At 38.6% G+C, this 22,540-nt stretch overlaps 1 protein-coding gene across 1 annotated transcript in view; it reads right to left on the reverse strand.

The window, feature by feature from the left end:
* Nucleotides 1–3,913: 3,913 nt before the first annotated feature.
* Nucleotides 3,914–22,540, reverse strand: part of SLC9A9 (solute carrier family 9 member A9) — a 201,917-nt gene continuing 183,290 nt past the window's right edge. The window contains exons 15-16 of the mRNA XM_030493879.1: nt 7,521–7,626; nt 3,914–7,003 (exon numbers count right to left, since the gene is read on the reverse strand). Of these exons, the coding sequence (XP_030349739.1) occupies nt 6,788–7,003; nt 7,521–7,626 (322 nt within the window). The 3' untranslated portion in view covers nt 3,914–6,787. The remainder of the gene's footprint in view (nt 7,004–7,520; nt 7,627–22,540) is intronic.

Here is a 22,540-nt window from a genome sequence, read left to right on the forward strand (position 1 = left end):
CAGACAGATCCTTGCAGTAAATAAACCAGTTAAGAAACAGAAGAGTGATTTTTCTTTTTGCATAGGTCTGATGGTTCATCCAGCAGAAACTAGAGCACTTGTCTCTAGTGCCCACTTCACGTTAGCTTCCATGAGAAAAGGTGCTCCAGTCACTCCTCAGATCAGCAGCATCAGCAGGGCTCTTGGAGAACCAGGAGGTAAATGTGCCTGGGCCATGAAATGGGAAGAGGGTAACACCAGTTTCCGTGCTCTGCCAGCTGGAAACCTCTGCTTGGTTTATTGCAGATAAATGTAAGCTCTCCCACGGGCAAGAGAGCTTTCTCTCCAGGAGCTGCCCCAGGCTATGTGTACAAAGGGAGGAAAAAGTCAGTGGGTTTGGATTTAGGGGTGCGTATTGGTGCTCTGCAGCTACTGTCTGTGTGCTAGTATCCCCCAGAAGTGGGTGTAAGCTTGTGTGCCCTAGCTTTTGAAGGCAAAACTGCCTCATCCTTACTGTAAGAGAAGAGCACACAGCCAGGTTGCTCATATGAGGTTACTCTGACACCATGCCATGTCTGCCTTACTGAGAATGGTTTCTGAAGCCTTTAAGGGCTTTTGCTCCTGTTGGTTCCTGTAGCTGAAATATGAGCGTTTGCTCTTAACTTCATTAGCCATAGTGAAGTGCCTAAAGGATATTGCCATGTGTTTGATCCACCTGTCTTTAGGTGTGATCTCTATTTGGTGTAGAAGTCATATAGTTCACGTACTCTTGCATCACATTGGTTTCTTTTTGAAGAACTCTTATGATTATATTGGGTGTGGATATCATGTGAAGGGGGAAAAGGACTTCATATAAGTTTGCAGCCCAAGGGGTGAGAAAAGTGAAGATTTTATCTTAAAATAAAGGTAAACCAGAGAAGGTGAAAGAGACAACTTGGAGAAAGAGGGGGGGAAAAAAAAAAAAAAAGAAAAGCTGGTGAAGGAAGGAGAGATGAAATAAGACTGAAGGACTTATATTATCAGTTGTTTTTCCACACTTCTGCAAATATCACGCTTGTGTAGCTTTTATTGCTTTGCTAACAGTGCTGTTCAAGGATTAGCCTTTCACCTTGAGTCCTTTTTCTTCATTTTCTTTAAATTTGGTCAACCTTCAGCTGGCAGCAGCGGCTCCCTTTAGGATGTGAAATGGCTAAGTTTTTTACAGTGCAGTAGTAGTGTCAGGGATAAGGCTCTAGCAAAGTTTTTTGGAGTGTTCTTCAAACTAATTCTTAGATTCTTGTGCTACGGGCAAGTACTTGATTTGGGCTTCAGTCTGCAGCTGCTTTTAATATCTTTGGGATCTTTTCAAACATGAATATCTTCTTTGGCACTGATTCTTTCTTCCCTTGTTCCCCCTTTCCTCCATCATTCATTAATTAATTTCCTTTTCTGTCTTATTTTCATTTCCAGTCAGGCATGTATTCTAAAGTACTGGGTTATATTTAGAAGGTACTGTACCTCTGGAATAAGAAATCTCATTATGCTTATGGGATATTATCCCATTTCAAGTGACTTGTGTATAACTTGTCCTAGGCCTGCATAATGCATGATATAATGGCAAAAGGTTATTTCTTTTAGTGTTTGGATTACTAGGCATAGTGAGCTCTCTAGTTTCAAATACCTATTGACTAAGTACCAATATTTTCTTAATGTCCACCTGCCTTTGCTGTAGCGCACCAGAGGCAAACAGCTACATGGTAAAGAATCATGTAAAATATTAGCTGGAAAACACTCCTGGGTGTTCTCTACTGCTTCTGGCATCAGAATTTCAAGCCCTGCCTGGTCCTCAGAAGGATGATGTTAATTTGACTCACTCAGATTTGGGATCCTTTGAGGCCTGAAACAATGTTTATTCTTCTGTACCATAGACCTGATTTTTGTAAGGGAGTAATGTTGACCAGCAACACTGAATTAGGTGGGAAAATGTTGTCTGTGCTCTGACACTGGTGGGGAAAAAGTTAATTTGTGAGCCAAATCACTGCTGTCAAATGTGTCATGCAGCAGCACTTGTGCAGCACTTGCTGCCTCCTCTGGTGTGGAGAGGGAAGACTGCCCAGAGCCAGGGTGGGACGATGTGGGAGGAAGCTGATGTGGTTGTTAATGGTGGAAAAGCTGGAAGGGTGTAATTGGAAACATGAAGACTGTGGATTTTTCCTGTGCAATTCCATGGAACTACGAGGCAGTCTTGGCTGGTGTTCTTTCTAGCAGTGCAGCTGCTGATGGTGCCAGGGGACCGTTAGGAACAGAGCCCAAGTTGGAGATGGAGACTTGAAATACTTTGGGTTAACTGTAAGAAAGTCCCTGTGCTTTTCATATGGAGGAGACAAACCTGGGCCATTAATTAACACCATAGAACTGAAAGACATTATGTTTTGCTTTTTGAAGAATTTGTCTGTGCTTCTTAATATACACTAGGATGTCCAGTAGGTGGTTTAAATCTGAAAGTATGACTTGCACCACTCTTGAAGGGAATATTAGCTTGGCTGATGTCCATCATTGCACTAGGCAATCCTATTCCTTTAATCACTTGAAAGAGATGAATAAAGAGAAAGACAAGTACTGCATTGGCAGACAAAGTTTTCTTTCATACTGTTCAGAAACTTGCACTCCAGTATGTGATTATGATGTAAAAAAAAGCACATGTAATAAAAACCAATCAAACAAAAACTGAACAAAAAACCCAAAACACCAACAAACAAACCAGTATTCAAGCAAAAAATGTGTTCAGGAGTTTTGCTTGAATTTTCTGAATAGGAATATCTACCATAAAAACTAATCACTGAGCTAAAGGACAGAGGGGATTTCATGATCTGAAAATTGACTGATATTGGAATTTTTGGATATTGGAAAATTGACTGATAGGCTATAGGCTAAACTAACTTTTGCTTATGAAATTTGGATCAACTGGAGAATTTTCAAGTTCTGAAAGACTTAATAAAATAAAAATGTTGACAAGTCTTTTATAGTTCACTGAGCAGAACTCATGTCTGTTGGGATTATATTGCCAGAGATGAGCTTGCTTGTGTTATTTAAAATGCTCAGAACTGGTTTGCTTTAAGAGGTTGTAAAGGGCTATTTTCCATTTTGCTAGAAGGAAGTAGGGGAAAAACAGCTTTGTCATTAGAAGTAGTTTCCAATCTCTAAAGTGGGTATTCAGGGTATCTTTTTTGTTCTCTGAAGTACATGATTAATATTTGTATACCAACAATTCTCAATCTCTGTGAAAACAAAGAATTTAGAAAGCCTATGTGTAATGCTCATGTGTATCTAAAATGAACTTCTGTGTATTGCTGCATTTGTGTTATACCCAAATGTACATGACAATTGGAATGTTCCAGGCCCAGCATTATTTGATGACTGACAGTAAAAAAACAGACCAGCTTTCAAAAGGAAAGAAAGATTTGTTGTACAGACTATCCTTAGCCCAGCAAGGCACATGAGTAAGTTCCTAGGTGGAAAGGGTGTGAACTGCTCTTGTGGCTTCAGTGCAATTAGTTTAGTGGCTTAAGTTATGTACAGTGTTGATCAGTTTGTTGAAGATAGCCTTAATGTGGTTAATGTGGACAAGCTTGAGCTCTTAACACAACAACCTAAGTGTTTGCCTCCAATGGCTCCCGCTTTCAGTGAGGTTAACGGGTGTTGCACTTCTCTGTGAAAGTTATCATAGCACCCTGATATTTTTAGTACAGCATCTTTTGGACTGGCTCTGTGTATAGCCAGAATTCATTCTGCTGCTTCCAACCTTAGCCAAATGTTCTCTGCAGTTCAGTATGAAATTTCAGTTATTACTTCAACTACCTGAAAGGTTTAGCAATATTGCAGATTTCCATCTTTCCCAACATGTTGGCTTTCATACTGAGGATGCAGTCACTATATTTTGACAACATATCTTACATTTCATTTTCCAAGCAGTGTTTTATTAGATTAACTCAGATAGGAAGAATAGCTTCACATTTATCATGGGTGACTTGCACATCCAGACAAACACTGTGTGATATTGAGTAGTTTAAATCTCCAGCGTATGAACTGTAAATTAGCATTAAAGGCCTCTCTTAACATCCATACTCTGTTTAAACAGTCATGCAGAATTACTAGTTACAAGTAATTTCTTCTTGAATACAAATATATCATCTATTCTAATGCTGTCTTAACTCTTGATCTGCATGTCATGAAAAGAATATCTTAAAATTAGGAAATGGCATGGCTAAATACTGTAATGGATAATTGAGACTTAGTGCCATTTAGTACAAGTTTTAAGTTTGCTTGCAACTCGAGTTACTAATTTTCCTGAAAGGTAATGATACTCTGCTTGCTGAGCATGGTCCCAGAGGCTAAATACCCATCCTGCTGGGACTATTGATTCAGCCTCTTGATAGTCTTAGCATAAAAATCTGACCTGTGAAGGTGTGAAGTATGCACTGTTCTGTTGCAAGGGATGACTTTCTTTACTCGGTAAAGTAGCCCTTTTAGGCATCCAGGTAGAACAGTGTGGAGAGTATTCACTACAGATTTTTTTTTTTTTCTCTTTTGATAAACAGAGAATTTCAGATCCCAGAGCTCTCCATTTATCACATTGCGCAAGTGTGAGAAACTTGGACATAGGCATGATAAATAAATCGGTAAAAAACTCGTAGAGTATGCTGCAGGATGCATTTCAGAGTAGAATCTAAGAGCAGAACTGTTGGTGAAGAGCTCATCATTTCCAGTTCATGTAGCAGCTGTGAAGAACATCTTTGCATCTTCATAATACTGCAGCAGTTTATCGATTTGCACTGTAATCTAAGGACTAGGATCTCTGCTTCCAAAGGAGCTTAGGAAGCCTGGTGACATGCATGCAATGCTTCTGAAAATTGAAATGGGAAACTATGGCTACTGAAATCTGGACTGTTAGCACCCATCCATGATAATATCTTCTCACTGTGTTGCTACATACTCACCTCACTGCAATGTGTCTGTTCCTGCTTCCCCTGCCTCCTGTTACCTTTGCTGTCTCTTACTGCATGCTGTCAGGTGCACAGTACTACACAGTAAAACTTTACCTCCTCATCCATTCTCCATCCCTTCTTGCAACCTGCTGTGCATATTTTTCCACCTCATGTAGCTAAACAAGGCAAATTAGGGAGTTGGAAATTCATTAGTCCTTTTCAGAACTTGTGATCATGCCTGAATATTATTTGTTTTAAACCACATGGGGATTAAGATCCTTTGAAGTTACTTGATTAGTGTTTAGGGAAAATAAAATGCCAGTTTAAGCTTCTGATCTTTTGTAACAGCATATAGAACTCCAGCATTCAAATTTATGCTTAAACCAGCTGTTGTAGAGTCATATTTAACCAGAAATTAATTGGCCTGGGAAAAAAATGACTAAAACTTGATTATATTTAAGCTTGTATTTCAGTTTCCATCTGTGGTGAAATCAAGACCTATTCAGCTTTATGATCATTCATGGAGATGGCTTGATTTTTATTCTTATAGATTTCAAATTTCTTGCTTGCTCATTGTCTTTATATATTGAAAATGACCTTATATAAAAACTCTTCATGTTTTAAGTTTCTTAGTAGGAACATTATCATGCACAGCTAGTTGAAACTTCTGCAGTAAAAAAAGGCACATATTCTAGTAACAGAAGCGTGGCTTTGTCCCTGTACTTACACTGCTTAACTGATCTGTGCAAAAGCTGATCTGTGCTAATGGTTAATAATAGAGTATGGCAGCTAGCAGTATGTAATGGTTGACCAGTTGTCTATGCAGACACAGTTAATACATTCACACCCAAACTATCCTTGTTTTTCTATATCTAACCAGCACTGTACTTGTACTAGTGTGATACTGAGTGCCCTGCATGGATAGAGAGATAGACAAACATCCTCGGAGCAGACAGTCTCGGGTATAGCTGTTTAGCAGAAATATTTGATGAGAAACAACTCACTCTCCTTGAACAATAAAACCTGAAACAGTTGACTGCTTAAATCAAAGTATATGTTTGGAGTGATCTTAAAAAAACAACAAAACTTTTCCCAGCATGTAAGCTTTGTGTGCTGCGAAGTGGTAATGCCAAATGCCTTGTGGGATAACTGCTGTTTAAACAGTGCTCACACCCATCCTGTGCAGCAATAAAAGGGTGTCTGTTGCCAATTACATAGACTTCAATGTCTTCTACTATTAATGTTCGCTTTGTGGCAGCCTGATGCAATCCTAGATAGACTAGGCTATAAGGTGCATTTAGAAAGCAAATGTTGGGCTGTCAGGAAAAGTCTATGCTGTGAGCTTGAATGAGCTCAATCTGTCAAGACTGAGGTGCTGCAATGCATGTTTTAAATATTTTTAGACCACATACTCATTGGACAAAGAATCTTCTGCTTTTTCCTTATAAATGTAACAGCTGTAAAAGTCCTGGCATCATGTAATCATGGAGATGTTAGGAAGATCTTTGTTCCAGCTGAGTAAAGATTATAAGTAATATTCAAAGGCCTGGGTACATGTGACGGGCATGATACAGTCAAGCACTGAGACAAGACTGTAAAGAATTTAGGGGGCTGGTAGTGCCTACATCTTCTTATTAAAAGCTGCTGCAGTCAGAAAGCCTGTATCTTGTTGTAGGTACATGGATGATGATAAACTCTTACCTGGGGGGAGCAGGCATTTAGTTGGTAAAATCTAAGTTTTCTTTGAGTTTTGTGCTTAGTACATTTTCTAGCTTCATGTTCATATAACAGTATCTCTTAGGTTTTTGTTTTAGTCTTATTTCCTGTGGTTAACATTACGCTATTCATGCTAATGAATTCATCTGGGGTTGATATGCAGTGTGTTCAAGCCGGAGTTTGTACCCTCCTAATCCTAGGTCTCCTTCATTAATATCTTCCTTGCCTGTAGCCTGTGTGGAACCTGTTCTGTCCCGCACTGGTATGTGAGCAGACGATTCATAGTTTTCAGTCAATTCATCATTATTTATGATATAATCTGTGTCATCATCCTTCAGTTGATCCTGTGTTCAAACAAAGAAAAAAAAAAATCAGTGGAAGGGAGACTCTTGAGGAGAAATCTTGTTAAAGCTTAAATTAAGAACAATTCTGAGGCAATTCCACTTTCATCTCATTATATACTTATTTTTTCAGGTACTAACCATCTTGATGTTGAGTTAAAATGAACAATTGCTTACCATGTTCTGTTTTCGAGCAGTGTTGAGAAACATAGTCTACCCTTCGGATCTTTAAGATATAATTTCAGTGCTTACATATCGCTCATATGGCCAATACTTTCAGCATCTGGCTGAATTATTTTCAATGTGTCACTTATGTTTGAATCTCTTGCAGTATTAGTGGTTGTTCTTGAAAATGTAGCACTGCACCTTCTGAGACCTCTTATCCATGACCCTGAAGAGATCATGTAATTGTGAGCCTTGAAAGTAATAGGCTTTGGGAAGGGGAGTTTACCAGTGTTCCGTTGAGGATGGCAGGTTTTGGATTACACCTTAAATACAATTAACCAAGCTGGGTACTTACGCCATATGCACTGGGGCTGGTCAGAAGCCTGGCAACAGGATTACACCATTCAGGTAATGTCGTCGTGAGAGGTGGACCAGCATGGGTTAAGATAGGTTTTAGGTATCTGTCAAGTTTGTTAAAGAATATTTCCTATACAGATATTGTTACTAACATGCTTTTCTAGTACACAAAGAAATTTCTGTTTAAATAAGGGAATCGTCTAACTGAATGGAAATAGAAAATACATCTCTTTACCCATCTGTTACTGCATACCTTCGCCTGTCATCAGACTTGTCTAATGTTTTTCAGTAACAACAAAAACCCCCCCACGCCAAACCACGCAAAAACCCACTCCCCTTCCCGCTCAAAACCAAACCCCCAACCACAAAACAAAACCCCAAATATTTTGACGCTCAAAGTGTGTTTCATTCTGAAGGCTATCAGAATGGCTGAAGGTGATGTGTTTTGGGATACGTAAATGCAGTAGGAGGTGGAAGAGAGGAAATGTATATTAGATTATCCTGTTTACTATTCTCATCTATTGTTTGCTGTAAGTGTGATCTCTTAGGCAATTTTAACAGGAAACAAATTAAGATGCAACTGTATCAGTTGCTTTATGTAAGAACAGTAGTGAACACTTTCTTAAACACATACTCAGCCTTTTGTAAAATCAATGCATTTTTCTTCAATAGGCAAAGATATATTTCAGTAAATAAGTTTCTTTATTGCTGGGAGTGTGTGTAAGTTCTCTGTAATACTTGCTTTTCAGCACTCAATGTATTTATTTTACACTTCATAAATCAAGGCTTCTTTCTATAAAATTATGTAAATAAGTTAGGAACAGGCTATAAGCTATTGTCTTGCACCTGTCTTTCCAATCTTTTAATCCAAAAGTGCTTGATTGAGATAAAAGAAAAACCTGCTCATCTTGAGCAATCTTATCATCCTCATACCTGTCAATAACCACTTTCCCGTGAGTCCCTCAAGTTGACTTATCTTCTCTGCTACTTTTACTTGCAAAGTAATTTTCAGTGTTCTTTGGGAAGCAGGTCTGTCAGCTATTTTTGCTGCCAAGGAAAATTTACTTTATTGATTGCTATCCTGCTTTCTCTCCCCTGCTCCTTTCTCTTGCTTGCTTTCTTGTGCTTTCTGCCTCGCTCTTTCTCTCTGCCTCCTTAAAGAAGAAAGGAACAAATGTAAAACTAAGCAGTGATTAGAGCTCTGCAGCAATATTGTAGAAATGCTGAGTAAGTAACAGTCTTAAACCTAACCATTCCAGTGTCTCCTTTTCTTTATTGGTTGTTTATGGTATCACTGTTTTACTCAAAGTACAAATTCCGTATTCTGAGAAATGTTATGTAAAATATCCTTATGATCTCAGTTACAGATTGAAAGGCTGAACAACTTGCTCTGCTGTCCTCTATCCTATAGCCATGCAAGTTCTACAGTATCTGGTGTGGTTCTATAGTATTTGTGCATTCTTCTTTTTCTTTTTTTTTTTATTTTTTTTAATTAAATTGCATCCATCAGAAAATTGTGCAATTCCTTTGTCCGAGGTCTCATACTGAGTTAGTGTGAATAAAAAAAATATTGTAATACTTTAATATAAATTCTTCTCAGAATGATCAGGGTGGGAATCTCATGAGATCAAATTGTAATTAGAAAGTTTAGATCCTCTTGCTTCTGTAAGAATAAAATCAAACCAAAAAATCCTCTTCTGATCAACTCCCAATTTTACCAGAAACCTCAAAGTGCCAAGCAGTTAAGAGCCATTATTAAAAGCTATATACGAAAGCGGTCAATTACAGTTGTTTGCAACATTTCAGAAAAACATACTTTCATTTTTGGTCTTGTAATTAGGAGCCTAATTTCAGGTTTTTAATCTTTGGAAATATTGTCTTTGGTAGTACAAACAACTTGAATTGTTTGAACTGAGTTGTCAGACCCAGCATGAAAAATACAGGCTTGTAATGGAAGTTGCGTGTGATTATACTGAATTCTGTCTGCTCTGTTCTTTTATTCTCTTCCAGAATAAGTAACTGAAGATGAATATTCCTCTACACTTCCCCCTTTATCCTGATGATCTCTCAGATTGGTCTTAATTCTAAGCTGCCTTATAACTTTGTAGTGAGCTTTTCTTCCTCCCAGTAAAAATTTGAGTCCCATTTTCCTCCCATGCTTGCATGAAGGCCAGCACCACATCAGATAGGGTGTGCATGCTGAAACAGGCAGTCTACTTAGCCACCACAGTAGTCTTCAGTTTTTTGAGACACCACTACTTTTAGTGTGTCTGATGTGCTTAATTTATTGCTATATGTGTACACTGGTGTTCCTGAGTGATGGCTTCATTTTGGGCTGCAATAGGTTCTCCAAGTCCCCTTTCTTCTGCATGTGCTCTAACACATTCACCATGTATTGTCCATGCTTCTGCTTTGAAGCCTCTAGGGATGCAGTTTAAAGTGAAGACAATTTTATTGTGCTTGTTGTGATGCTTTTGATTCTGTAATAAATTATTTATCTTTTTATTCCTTACTTAACTAGCTATTATTCAGCCTGCTAAATGGACTTAAATTGCACTGCCCTATTTTTCATTGTTTTAATAACCTATGACAGAAGTGCTTCTTTATTGTTGACACAGTTGCTTTATAGTATTACAGGCATAATCACATCATTCAGTGCAGCATGAAAGAGGAATTCTGATCCATGTGCAGTGCTAGCATTTCAAAAGTATATCAGACTTGGGTCTATAGCATTTTAAGGCTGGCAGGAAGTCTTATCACGCTCCAGCTGCTCTAGTTGTATCTCCCAGCATCTCCATGGAGAAATAATTTAAATAGTGTAATAGAAAAAGGTAGATTTTGCATTAAGGCTGCTTTAAAAATTGGAAGAAACTAAGTATAAACCTCAGCATAACTCAGAAATTACTGCTCAAGTAAGCTCATGCCTGCCTAATTCATGGATAGGGAAAAGATAGCAGGAAAATATTTCATTGGTCACTCTGGTTCTGGATTTGCACTTCAGACTTCCATGGGCAGAACAGCTCACCTGCATATCTCAGCTTCTACACTATACAATATACTGTGTTAAACATTAATATTGTAAAGGTGGTAACTTCTAGTTGTGGCTTAACGCCAGACAGCAACTAAGTACCACACAGCTGCTTACTTCCCCCTCTCCCCCAGTGGGGTGGGGAAGAGAATTGGAAAAAAGGTAAAACCCTGTGGGTTGGGATGAGAACATTTTAATAACTGTGAGATAAAAGTAAAATATAAAGTAGAAGGAAATAGAGAGGAAGCAATAAATCCTGACACATTTCCCCCCCCCCCAAAAAAAAAATCCCAACCCAAAACAACAAAAAACCCCAAATAAATAAAAACCCCCAAAACACAAGTGATGCATGATACAATTTTTCACCACCCGCTGACCAATACCCAGCCCAACCTGAGCAGCAATCGGTCCTTCCCAGCCAACTCCCCACAGTTTATATACTGGACATGATGTGCTGTGGTAGGAATATCCCTTTGGCTACTTTGGGTCAACTAGCCTGTCTCTGCTCCCTCCTGGCTTCCTGTGCCCCTCCTCACTGGCAGAGCATGAGAGACTGAAAAGTCTTTGATCAAGGTAGGTGCTACTTAGCAACAACCAAGACATCGCTGTGATATCAACATTATTCTCAGACTAAAGCAAAAAGCAGCATTGTACCAGCTACTAAGAGGAAAACAAACTATCCCAGCCAAAACCAGGACGCCTCTAAGTTGGGAAACTGGATTCAAGATGTCTGTATATGCGCATGTATAGAATTTTAATCAGTGTGCAGTACTGGCATATTAGTATGCCTCACTTTCTTAATCAAATAACAGTTTTCCCATTGATTCCCCACATCTCCAGTCTTCCACTCTCAGTTCACATGCCCAGAAATGTTTACCCTGGGTCCTTTCGTTGATATTTGAACATCCCTTTGTCCAGGCAGTTTGTCTTCCCTTGCCACTAGCCAGGCACAGTTCCTCTCCTATCCTATCTCACTGACACCAGACTCAATGTCTAAATCTATGTACCCCTTCCTCATCCAGCTTTGATCTCTTTTTGAGTTTGACTCCATGTGATGTCCTCTTCTGTCCTGCCAGGCAATAAGCAAAGAAGGCAATGCCATTGCAGACAAGATGGTTGGCAAGTGTCTGACCAATGTAGCTTAGCTGAATCACATGCAGGTTGTTTGCTGCGGTTGATGAAGCTGAGCAATTCATATAGGGGCTGTGGAAGGGTACAGCATGCTCAACAACAACAGGACCTTCAGAATGTAGCTCTTGAAAATTAGTGGGTTTTTTTTTTTTTTTTTCTTAAGTGCACAAATAGCCAACTTTTCAAAATTTCACGATGTGTCTAGTTCAGGCTAAATGGCAAAAGGCACCTCCAGGGTTGAATATGAGGTCTTTCCTCTAAGTACAGTGCATTTAACAATAATCCAATTGTCTGAAACATCTGTGATGGAAACTTTCCTCCTGTTTTCCAAAAATACAGATATCCTGAACCAGACTTCGAGAGAGGTCTCAGGTAATTTTGGTGAGAAACACTACTGCCACTAGCCATATTGCAGAACATTTAGGATTTCCATTATGCAGGAAATTCTGAGATTTCAAAGTAGTTTTTATGTCATGTCAGGAAGGAAAAAATCAGAATCTCAAAATTTCTGTTCTTACAGCCAATAAACATCAAATTACTGTACAGTTGGTAAAAATCGGCATTTATCTTTCTGATAAAATGGCATTAGCATGTTCAAATAGAAAAAAAAATATTCTAGTAGCAACATCATGGCTATTTTGACTCAGACCTAAAGGATGTTCACTTTTCTTCTGCTGGAGGAACCGATTCTAGTCCAGCTGTGGCTCTGCTGAGGAGTATAATAGTAAGAGAAATAACTTGCAGCTGAGGGGATGGGGATAGACGTCCCCACAAACACCCCACAACAACAACAACAACAACAAAAACCCCAAAAGGAAACATCCACCACCCCCCCCCCCCCCAAAAAAAAAAAGCAGAAGATGTGCCAACTGTTAGAAATATGTATAGCAGCTCTGCTTCAACTCAAAGCCCTGTATTGGCCCAGAAGGTGTTTGCCTTTTGCCTCATTGCATAACGGGGGCTCTGTAACTCAAATCCCATCCTCCCCAAATGCCAATATGCTCACACTATTATATTTACTGGTACATATACTGATTTTTCCAGAGACTATTTTCCTATTTCAAACTGTGCTATAAATACACCTTTGTTAAAAGTATGTTATTTAATATTCTATTACTAGGTGTGATGTTTCTGCTGTAAGCATAAGAGGTACATTTCACTACTCCTGGAATGGATTCTTTGTGAAATTTTTCTTAAGATTTCTTGAAGTTTGCGGTCTTTTATTTTAAAGTGTCCCTATCACTAATATTTTTATTTGTCTGAGCAAATTTTTTTCATGAGTTTCCTATTACTCTTTGTACATAAGAAAAGTATCAAAGAAAAGACATCACTTCTATTTGTCTCTTAAAGAGAACGATTATGATACTAGCTATGTGATAGTCTAAAGAGCAAACTCTTCCATTTTTATTATCTGGCTAAGTTTTGCACATGGCCGACCCCTGCTAACAGCTGACTGAGATTATTTGGTTACTTTATACAACAGCTTTTGTGCATGACTGAGCTGGTGAGGCACAGAGACGTCTCCAGGTCTTATGTGCATGCACAGCAGAATAAAATCATCCAAAAAAGGAGATTATTTTTAAGGGGACTCTCTTCCTGACTTGTGAAAAAGAGGGTGGTATTTTCTTATGTACCATGGAATTTTCTTCAGAAGATGGGGGGTTATCAGTGTAGACTGGTTGAAAAGTGCAGGCATGGTTATATTAGATTTGTTAGAATAACAGCTATGTCTTTGTAAAGACCTTGAGATTGAAAGTCACTCAACATGTAAAGATAATCTAATCTGCCCTGTGGAGAAAGCTGAAGAAGATATCACTAAATCTGATATAAATGATATTTTGACTTCTTGTTGTTACTAGTAAATTCTGCTCTAGTTCCTTGTGGCTTTTTTCTCTTTTTATGGAGTGGTTAAAAAAACCCCACAACCCTACTACTGTTGTAACTTAAATACTAAATACCTGAGGATAAATGGAATTGTACTGTAGTCCTTCAAAGTCAAATCATCAGGCCTTCCCCCCCTCCCCCCGTTTTTTTTTAAAGATTCATTCTCTCTGTATTTGTCTTTCTCATGTCTGAAAGTGGGGAGGGTGAATGAAAATCGGTGGTAATAAACCCAAGTTCAATGCATCCTTAGGAAAGCCTGTCTGACTGTCAGATTCTAGAGTCAGATGTCTTGTCAGACCCAAAAAATTAACTCTGGCTTTTATGTGGAATATGGCTAAAAATTTGCTGCTTCGAACTTTGAAACTGGAAGCATCGTAGAGATGTGGGCAAAATGGAGGAAGTTAAAAGAACTGATCTTAGTCAGGTCTTTCTATATATAAGTAGCTGCAGAGAAGTGGCTTGTTCTCTAGTATGCCTACTATTCAGAACTAGAACTCTTAGTTCTGAGTAAAATGTCTGGGGTATCTACAGACCATGGGCTTCTAGTTGTGAGCTCACTGAAGCAGAGAGGAAAATGGAGACATCTTCGTGAACTTATTTGAAGTCTATTATATCCCAAATATAACACCTCCATGAAAAGAAAAAATCTGAGACATAAATAGAAACTTGCTTATATAATTTGAGCGGTTAATGAAGCTACTCTTGAAAATGGAAGTATAAGGGAAGCCAAAGGGTAGAAGAATACTCATATAAGTTTCAAAATGAATATAGGAACATGCGCTAATGTCAGACAAATTAATGTTGTCTGAATTAATGTTGGAGAATGGAGACTATGCAAGGCAGCTAAAGTGAAGAGGAAAATACCTCCCTGACATCAGTTGTATAATAACAAGAAAATGACCATCCACTGAACAAACAAAACCCCAACCAAAATGCAACCAACTAAAAAACCAAAAATAAATGCACTAACAGACATGCTACAGGAGTCAGCTACACACACAATGAAGACAGAAGACTGACGCAGTAGTTGCCATTCATAACAGGCATGTGACTTTTCAGGAGTATGTGTGTTATTCCAAGTTGACATCATTAGTAGGATTAATCTCCCCTATCTTCAGACAACTTATAGTAGGAAATCTGAAAGAAATCTAATCTACCAGTCTTACTTGTTCATCAGTAAAGAGAAATGGCCAAATCCCAAGGCAGTTATTCTTATCTTGCAGTGCTGGAGCTAATTGGAAGGAATTGAAACTAGGATGAGTTTATTTCCCTTTATTTTGACTATAGAAGAGGCTGAACAACTAGATTAGGCTTAGATGGCTAATAATTAAGTTATCTAAAATTTTGTGAAATGAATCTCATTTCAGAACATAAGAAAGCAGAATCCCTGAGGCAAAATATAAGAAACCAAACATGACATCCTCCATACCAAGGAAACTAGGAGTGTAAGAAAGGCATCCACTTTCATAATTAGGAAATACTGTATTAAATGCATTTAGAAGAAAACAAGATAAAAATAATCTTAACTTCTGAGCAATACTTACAGCATCAATGCCAGCAACAGAACCAAGAACTTTAAAATCATTAAGCTTGTGAAAACCTGAATGACCATCAAGTTCATAAAAAGAAATTTCACCTCAGAGAAAATTTAAAGAGTTCCTGGCATGTTTGAAGGCATAGAAAATTTCTCAGGACATTGCAAAACTGGCCTACCATCAGCTTGGCAATAGCGTTTCTTTTCCTGCAGAAGAGGAACTTTTGCATGTGGTACATCTTTTAGCATGATTACAAAATTGGAGGTGCCATTGGCACAAGCAAGCTAAATTATTGCATTAGAAAGGATGAACACTGGTGTGACCTGGCTGCGCATAGGCCCTTAAGGCCCTAGAAAAGACTCTGATGCTAGCTGCAGGAGACGAGATCACTTTCAAGCTCTTCATGAGAAGTGTATTCATTGTAAAAAATGCTTCAGCCCTGGTACTGGCAGAAGGAACGAATGTAGGAGAGCAAGTTAGCAGGGATTTCTGCACTATGTGGAAGATTGTTTCAGGAAAGTGTCCTTAGCATCACCATCTGCCTGAGAAGCATTCCAGAAAACAGATGTGTGAAGAACAAGGACTGGCAGCAGTTACACACCTTGCTAATAACAGTCTAATGCCAGTGGCACCACAAATTTAATAATTTGCAAGATGCAGGGAGAGTAGACTTTAAGGACTAAATGCAATGAAGAACATGTACAAATTGTTTTTGATCAGATGAATTACTTCAATCTCATCACAGAGGAAGAGAGAAAAGGTCTGATCCAAATAAAGTGAAAGCTGTAAAGCTTTTAAAAAACTCTCATCAACAAATTATATCAGGTACAATGAACTTGCACCTACCAAGACAGGTACTGAGGGTAGCAATGATTGCAGTGTCTCTGCCCTGGGAGAGGAGAACCAGGAGGATGGGGGATGGAGTGGGTAGTGAGAAAGTAATGTGAACAGGACTTTCCAAACAAGATGGCCATCGTTCGGCTTAAACTAAAAATACTGCAGTCAAAGAAAGGCAATAAAATGGCTGCTACAACTTTGTAAGTAGCAGCTGGAGTAATATTCTTGCTATGGCCCTCTGGTGACATGGGTTGAGAGTTAAAGCCAGTGCACCAAAATTATACTCAAATAGGAAAATAATTTTTGGCATTTTTCAGGAAGTCAGATATTTCATCGTTACATAGATACAGCTGCACAATAACAGTTAAAATAGTTCACAGATCTGTGGAGACTGTCTTTGAAAAATCTACAGCTTCTGCACTGCAAAGAATCAGAGCATGCTCTCAGTTATAAAAGTACATATGATCCCCTATAAGAAAATCCTGTGAAGAACTTATGTTGCACAATTTTGTTGAAGGATGAGCTATGAAGTTGGAGGAAGGCTTGGAGGAACAATGTGTCTTATGTTCTGATGCTTTCAAAGATGCTAACAAAATCAGAGAATCAAAAGTGATAATTCACTGCATCTTTTAGGAGAGAAAAATAAAAAAAGGATCAGCTGTATAAAAATAACAGTGTCTCTCTTCCTCTATCGGAAGACTACAGAATAAAGAGTAAATAAGGAGATGGGTGTCATGCCAGAAGGGAGAACAGTAGCTCTAAAGAAAAATTCTGAAAGTTTTTTTTTAGGTCTGGTTGGTACAGTAGTGAAGATAGACCAGAGAGCTGTTCTCTTGGCCCAGTGTGAGTGTACAAACAGAACTGTGACCAGGGATGTGTGTATCCCTATAGAAAACTAAAAGCAGGACACCAAGGTGACCTGGGCTGTGCGAAGCCCAAGACAAAGGTGCCAGCAACAGGATAACATACATAATGTGTTCATGAAAATGTTATTGCTTATTTGTACAGTTGTGAGAAACAATGCTTATTTCAGATACAGAAGTAGATTCAAAACCTGTGACAAGATTAGGATGTGGTTCAGCACTTTTGCGGAAGAGTATTTTACTCAGTAATGTGTTGCGCTTCTGGCCAGTTAAGTAATGAGTAAGAAGTGATGGGAGTGACTTAAAAAAAGCAGTCTCTTAATCTCCCTATGCTGAGCTGAGCTGCTGAGAGCAGGATAGCTTTTGTAAAGCCTTGTTAATAGAAAGCTTGTTTAGTTTAATATATGCTTTGAGAATCTCTGCTCCTGTGAGCAGATTGGTCCAAAGATTATATCTTTGGTTTCTCCAACAGCTTTTTCCAGTATAACCCATGTTATACGCACAATTAGCTAGCTGGTTAAAGTTAGAAGTCCTAATAGGTTTGTAAAGAAAGCACATTAAGAAGTTGAGGGCACAGTGTTGAGGAAGTGAAGATGTTGCAGAGGAATAGGTTCCACTGTAATCCAAAGAAAGCAGCCTTCTGGCAAGACGGATCTTTCCTTTTGTAAAGATATCTTAAACCAGAGAAAGACTAGTTAGTATGCAAATTTCAATGCAAAGAACAATTGAGGATAATGAACTATGGCAGATATCCTAGGGGAAAAAAAAGAAATTACTGAACAAGGATAACAGCAGCTTTTATACTGCTAGGAGTGAAATAAATGTGATGTATTTATCCTAACATTACCGTTTAAAATTCTAAATAGGTAAACTGGGATATTTTGTTTAGGAGCAGTAGCAGATTAAAGTAACAGTACAGAGAATACATACTAAAAGAGATCAAACTGCCTTTTGATCAGCGGAGAAGTTTATCAAATATAAAACAAATAGGAAAAACCAGCACTAGACTTCTAGTTAGGATAGTTCAACTCGCTGCCCCGTCACCATACTAGCCTGGAGGGGGTAACTGTCTGCGCAAAAGGCTTTCCTGTGAGCCTGTAAATGATAGAAGTACGTTGAGTGAGGACAGTGTGCTGTCATGGAGGAAGTTGGAGATGTGTGGTGTTGGAGGGTGGGTGAGTAGGGTGTCAATAAGACAGATTTCTGCAAGCGTGAAAAATTACTTTTATGGCTTGGTTAGAAATATAGTTATGTAAAGGTGGAAAAATAAGTATTTTTTGCTAAAGTAAGGATATGAAGGGGATAAAGCTTTGCAAAGCTATGGTATTCCAGATGAGAAGCTGCAAGGAGAATTTCTAAGCTTTTCTCCTGTTTTACTATGTTTTTAAACGCATGTGGGAGCTTAATGATATGAAAGGACACTCATTTTCAGGTAAGCAGAAAGATGTATGATTTTTACAGCAGGTATTCAAGGTGCAACAGTCATTGCCTGAAGAAATGATGGAGCCTGTGATAAAAATCTGATACTGTAACACAATTATAGCTGTGCAAGCCAAGGCAACAGGGGGTGCCAGACCTTAGGCCCCTGGGAGGAGTGAGGGAATTCCCTCACTTTTTTCTGTACAACCCCATGAGATGTACTTTGAGGGTTTTATTTCTTCCATCTACTGCTGGAACATCAGCATGATGGTAAATAATGGATCTGCTGCAGTAGGAGGAAATCTGTGCTCTTGTAACTTGTTGTTGCTGTGTTTGGCTACAGTATAAAATGCTTTTGTAATTCTTTTTTTAATGGATTATTTTCGCATGTTATTAGAGATGTTGCAGGTATTAGTCAGGCATCAGTTTCAGAGAGGTTAAGCCAGTTTCTTAAAGCTTGCTTACCTCATGTCTGACAGTTTGTTATGTTTCCAGTGAAAAATTCTGAAAACAGATTAAGAAAGATATTTTTGCTTGAAGTTGGCATCATTCCCTTCTGTTTATTGGCACAATATACTGTGCACATGTACCAATGCTGGCACTGACCCAAATACAGGCAATAATAGAGGTGAGGAAAAGTACAGCGCAGCATGAATGAGCATGAGGTTTTCTCATTCTCCATGTTTCACTAGATGGAGAGGTCAGCTATTGGGGTTCCAGAAATGAGTTGCTCATAATACAAATGCCAGCTGTACTGTGCATCAGCATGTGTAGCTGCTCCATGAATGTGATTTGGTTAAGAAACATACTCATTGAGATCACTGCTTTTCTTTTCCTTTCCCATCTCTGGCAACTCCTCCACTCAACTCCTAATCCAGATCTGATTTTAAAACTGTTTGCCACTCAGATTTCACACTAATGGCTCGTTTCAAAATATTTTCACGTTTTAGTTGCTTTGTATTCAAAAGCCTAACTCTTTGTGAACTTATGGTCAATTTATTTCCTTTTTTCACAGCTATTTTTCCCCACATAAAATTGATGTAGTTACTTGCCCCCCCCCCCCCCCCTTTTTTTGTTTTTGGTAGAGGTATGGCCTATTCAGATTCAGTGAACTTTAAAATTATGGCTTGGCTGTTGATGACAGGTTTTAGAGGGGTCAGTAGAAAATCTGATATTTGATAATTTCACCACTGTGAAATCGCTGATGTTAAAACATGTGGATGATGCAGACTACATCATAAGGACATAGCAGTCATGTAGGCATACCTTGATTTCCTGGTAAATTAGTCTCATTAAAATATATTTGCATTCCTGAAAATCAATAAGCAAGGAGGGCAAAATTCCCTGCAGTGCTTGTGGGTTGTAGTGCCAAGACTTCTCATGAGCTCTGAGGGAAGTGATGCATGCAAACAGTGAGTAGACAACAAAAATGGTGTGCTAGTGCTAGTGAGATCAGTGCTGGAATACCATGTCCAATGTGGTGGTCCATGTTTTAAAGTGGTTTCCAAGAAGTTAGGAAAGATATAAGAAAGCAAGAACCCTCTCATTCTTTCACCCAAAATACTAAAAATAAAGGAAAATGTAAAAAAAAAAAAAAGACTTAATGAACTTTTCAAGGTGGGTGTGTTCCTCCCCCCCCCCCCCCCCCCCCCAAAGAAATACATGATACTGGAATGGTTGTTTTTTAAAAATAAATAAATGCAGGCAATAAGCTAAATCTGTGCTAAAAGACACAAACCAGATGTTTTAACAGTGACTAACCACGGGAAAATATTCCTAAGGGAAGCAATGAACTCTCCATTGCTGGTATCTTCTCATCAGGAATGGATGCTTTTCTGATTTCTGGTATCCTTTAGATCACACAAGTTTCTGAAGTCAATGCAGGATGAAATTTAAGAGCCTGATGTCCCAGCATTCAGACTTGATAGTGTAAAAGGTCCTGTGCAGCCTAAAATTTAAGCTTTACAAATTCAATTAATTATCACCTTAGAAGCTCTTTTACACTAGGAAAACCATAGAAGTGCTCACTCAAGTTATTTCCCTCTGGAACTATAGTTGGCTTAGAATATGAGAAATATTTCAGCTTTAAGCATCTCTCTTTTTGTATTTTCTTAATTTTTAAGTGCCTAGTTGTCCTGGGTTATGTCTGTGTGACTACACTTGCTAAACCCTGTCTTTCTAGTTGCTTAGCTCTGCTCCATTTAGCTTGCTAATATTCTGTGGAAGCACAGCATCTAAGCTCCTCTTTGTTCTCTACCAGTGGAATAAGTATTTCAGTTCTTGAATAAGTTTCACAATGCTGTATTGGCTTTGTACTCAACTATTTTCATTAGCGTCAAGTTTGTCAACAACAGACTACAGAGGGCACTTAACTCATTTAGCATCTTGAAAATTGCTCTGTGCAAGGTATTTAGATTTAAAGTAATACCGATTTATTTTTTTAACTTCTATCTCAGATATGTATGAATACAATTACAGTAATGGACTACTCTGGAAAAATATTTCCAAATAACCTTGAAGATCTCATGGTAATTGACACCAGAGATTTGTTTATCCCTGCAGAACGGTTAGTATGCTCTGGCAAGGCACAGCATGGTGCATAGTAAAAACATTATCCCAACCAGGATATGATTAGTGATGGACAGCTTTCAGAGGGTCAAATGTTTATTTTGTTACAGGTGTCACACAAAATAGGTGTCCCAGGCAATAGGTACCTTCAGTACTGTCACAGAAGCTGACTTAAAGCTGTGTTAACTAGACTCAATCTTCACAAACATCATCATGACAAATGTCTTTAACTGGTGAACGGTAGTAAAATTGCCAGCTTGTGGCAGTATCTACAATACTAGTTTTTTGTGTGACCCTCTATCACCCTGGATATCTAGGACCATCCTCTCTCTATGCTGTCTTTTACTCCTCTGCTATCCAGTTCCCATCCTAGTGTTTTGTGCAGCCCCTGCTTCTCCTGGAGAAGGACTGCTTTCCGCTCTTTTCTCCCTGGCTGTGGTGCTACTTCCTCTGCTCCCTAAAGAGCCAGAGACACTTTGTGTGTGATCAGCTGGGGATATCTGGACCTAGAAAAGCAGGAGCAAAGAAGGAAGCTGTGTTGGGGTAGGGTGTTCCCAGTGACTCTGCTCATGACAATTTCTTTCCCAGGGACAGATGCTCATCTCCTGGGGAGTCAGTGAGATGTGAGAGAGAGATACTAGGTTTCTCCAGAGACTTGATTAGGTACTTATCCAGAAGGCTTAATAGCATAGCAGTACCTGGCAGCTAGTGTGTGATGATTTGTGGATATCAGTATCATTAAAGACTTAAATGAGGTTGCTTCTCTTCAGTTTCACTTTAGCAGCCCAATTTCCTTTCATCCATTTGGATCATTGGCATTGCCATGATCCAGATGAGAGATTATGATACCTTTACTAAAAAAATATGTGGTTTTTTTTTTTTTTTTCCTCTATAGCTAATAATTTTATTCCAGAGCACCACTGGAGCAGCTCCCTCTGCTGTTTTTGGCATGCACACCTCTAGACTGCAGACAAGAGCACCCTGTCTGCCCTTCCTAAATTATGATTTTTCTGTTTCAAAGTGTAATGGTGGGTGTTCTTCTGGATTCTGTCACAGTAGTTGTTGACTATTGCACATCCAGAAAAGCTTTTTTTTGATGAGAGTGAGGGACTCAACCTACAATTTCTGTGAGATGTTAAATCAACTTTTATAATAGAAATATCTTTGATTTCTCAGGAAATATTTCTGGGTTTAGATGCCTGACACTTCAATGAAAAGTCAGAACTTTTCAAGGGCATTTTCATTTAGTTGAAAGCTGCTTTTTCTGTTGAAAACAGTTTTGAGGGAAAATATTTGACCAGCACAGGTAAGGTCCAACTATATGTACAAATACAGTTTTGTCTGACCTAGGATAGTAGTCAAGGACAGAGGATTATAAATATTTTGGGTCAAGGACGGCTATGTAAGTCTGACCTCAGTATGAAGCCAAGTCTTTGAACACCTTTTGAAGGAAAAGTGTAATCTAAGGGCATGAAGTTACATGGAAAATTGCATAAAATGCAATGTGTTTTTTAACAAAAGCCGATTGTGTCAGACTAGACCAGTATTTATCTTTGATAAGATAACAGACTAGACCAGTATCTATCTTTGATAACTGATTTGCTAGACAAGGTTGAAATAACAGATCAAATGTATATTAAGGTTTAAGTAAAGCATATTGCGTACATTGCCTCATGGGAAAACATTATTCAAGAGAGAGAACAAAAGGGAATAGTATGCATTAGAAGATAAGAAATTATTTTTCCGTTTAGCC

This window comes from Strigops habroptila, chromosome 8, assembly GCF_004027225.2.
Source record: "Strigops habroptila isolate Jane chromosome 8, bStrHab1.2.pri, whole genome shotgun sequence".
Lineage (NCBI taxonomy): Eukaryota > Metazoa > Chordata > Aves > Psittaciformes > Psittacidae > Strigops > Strigops habroptila.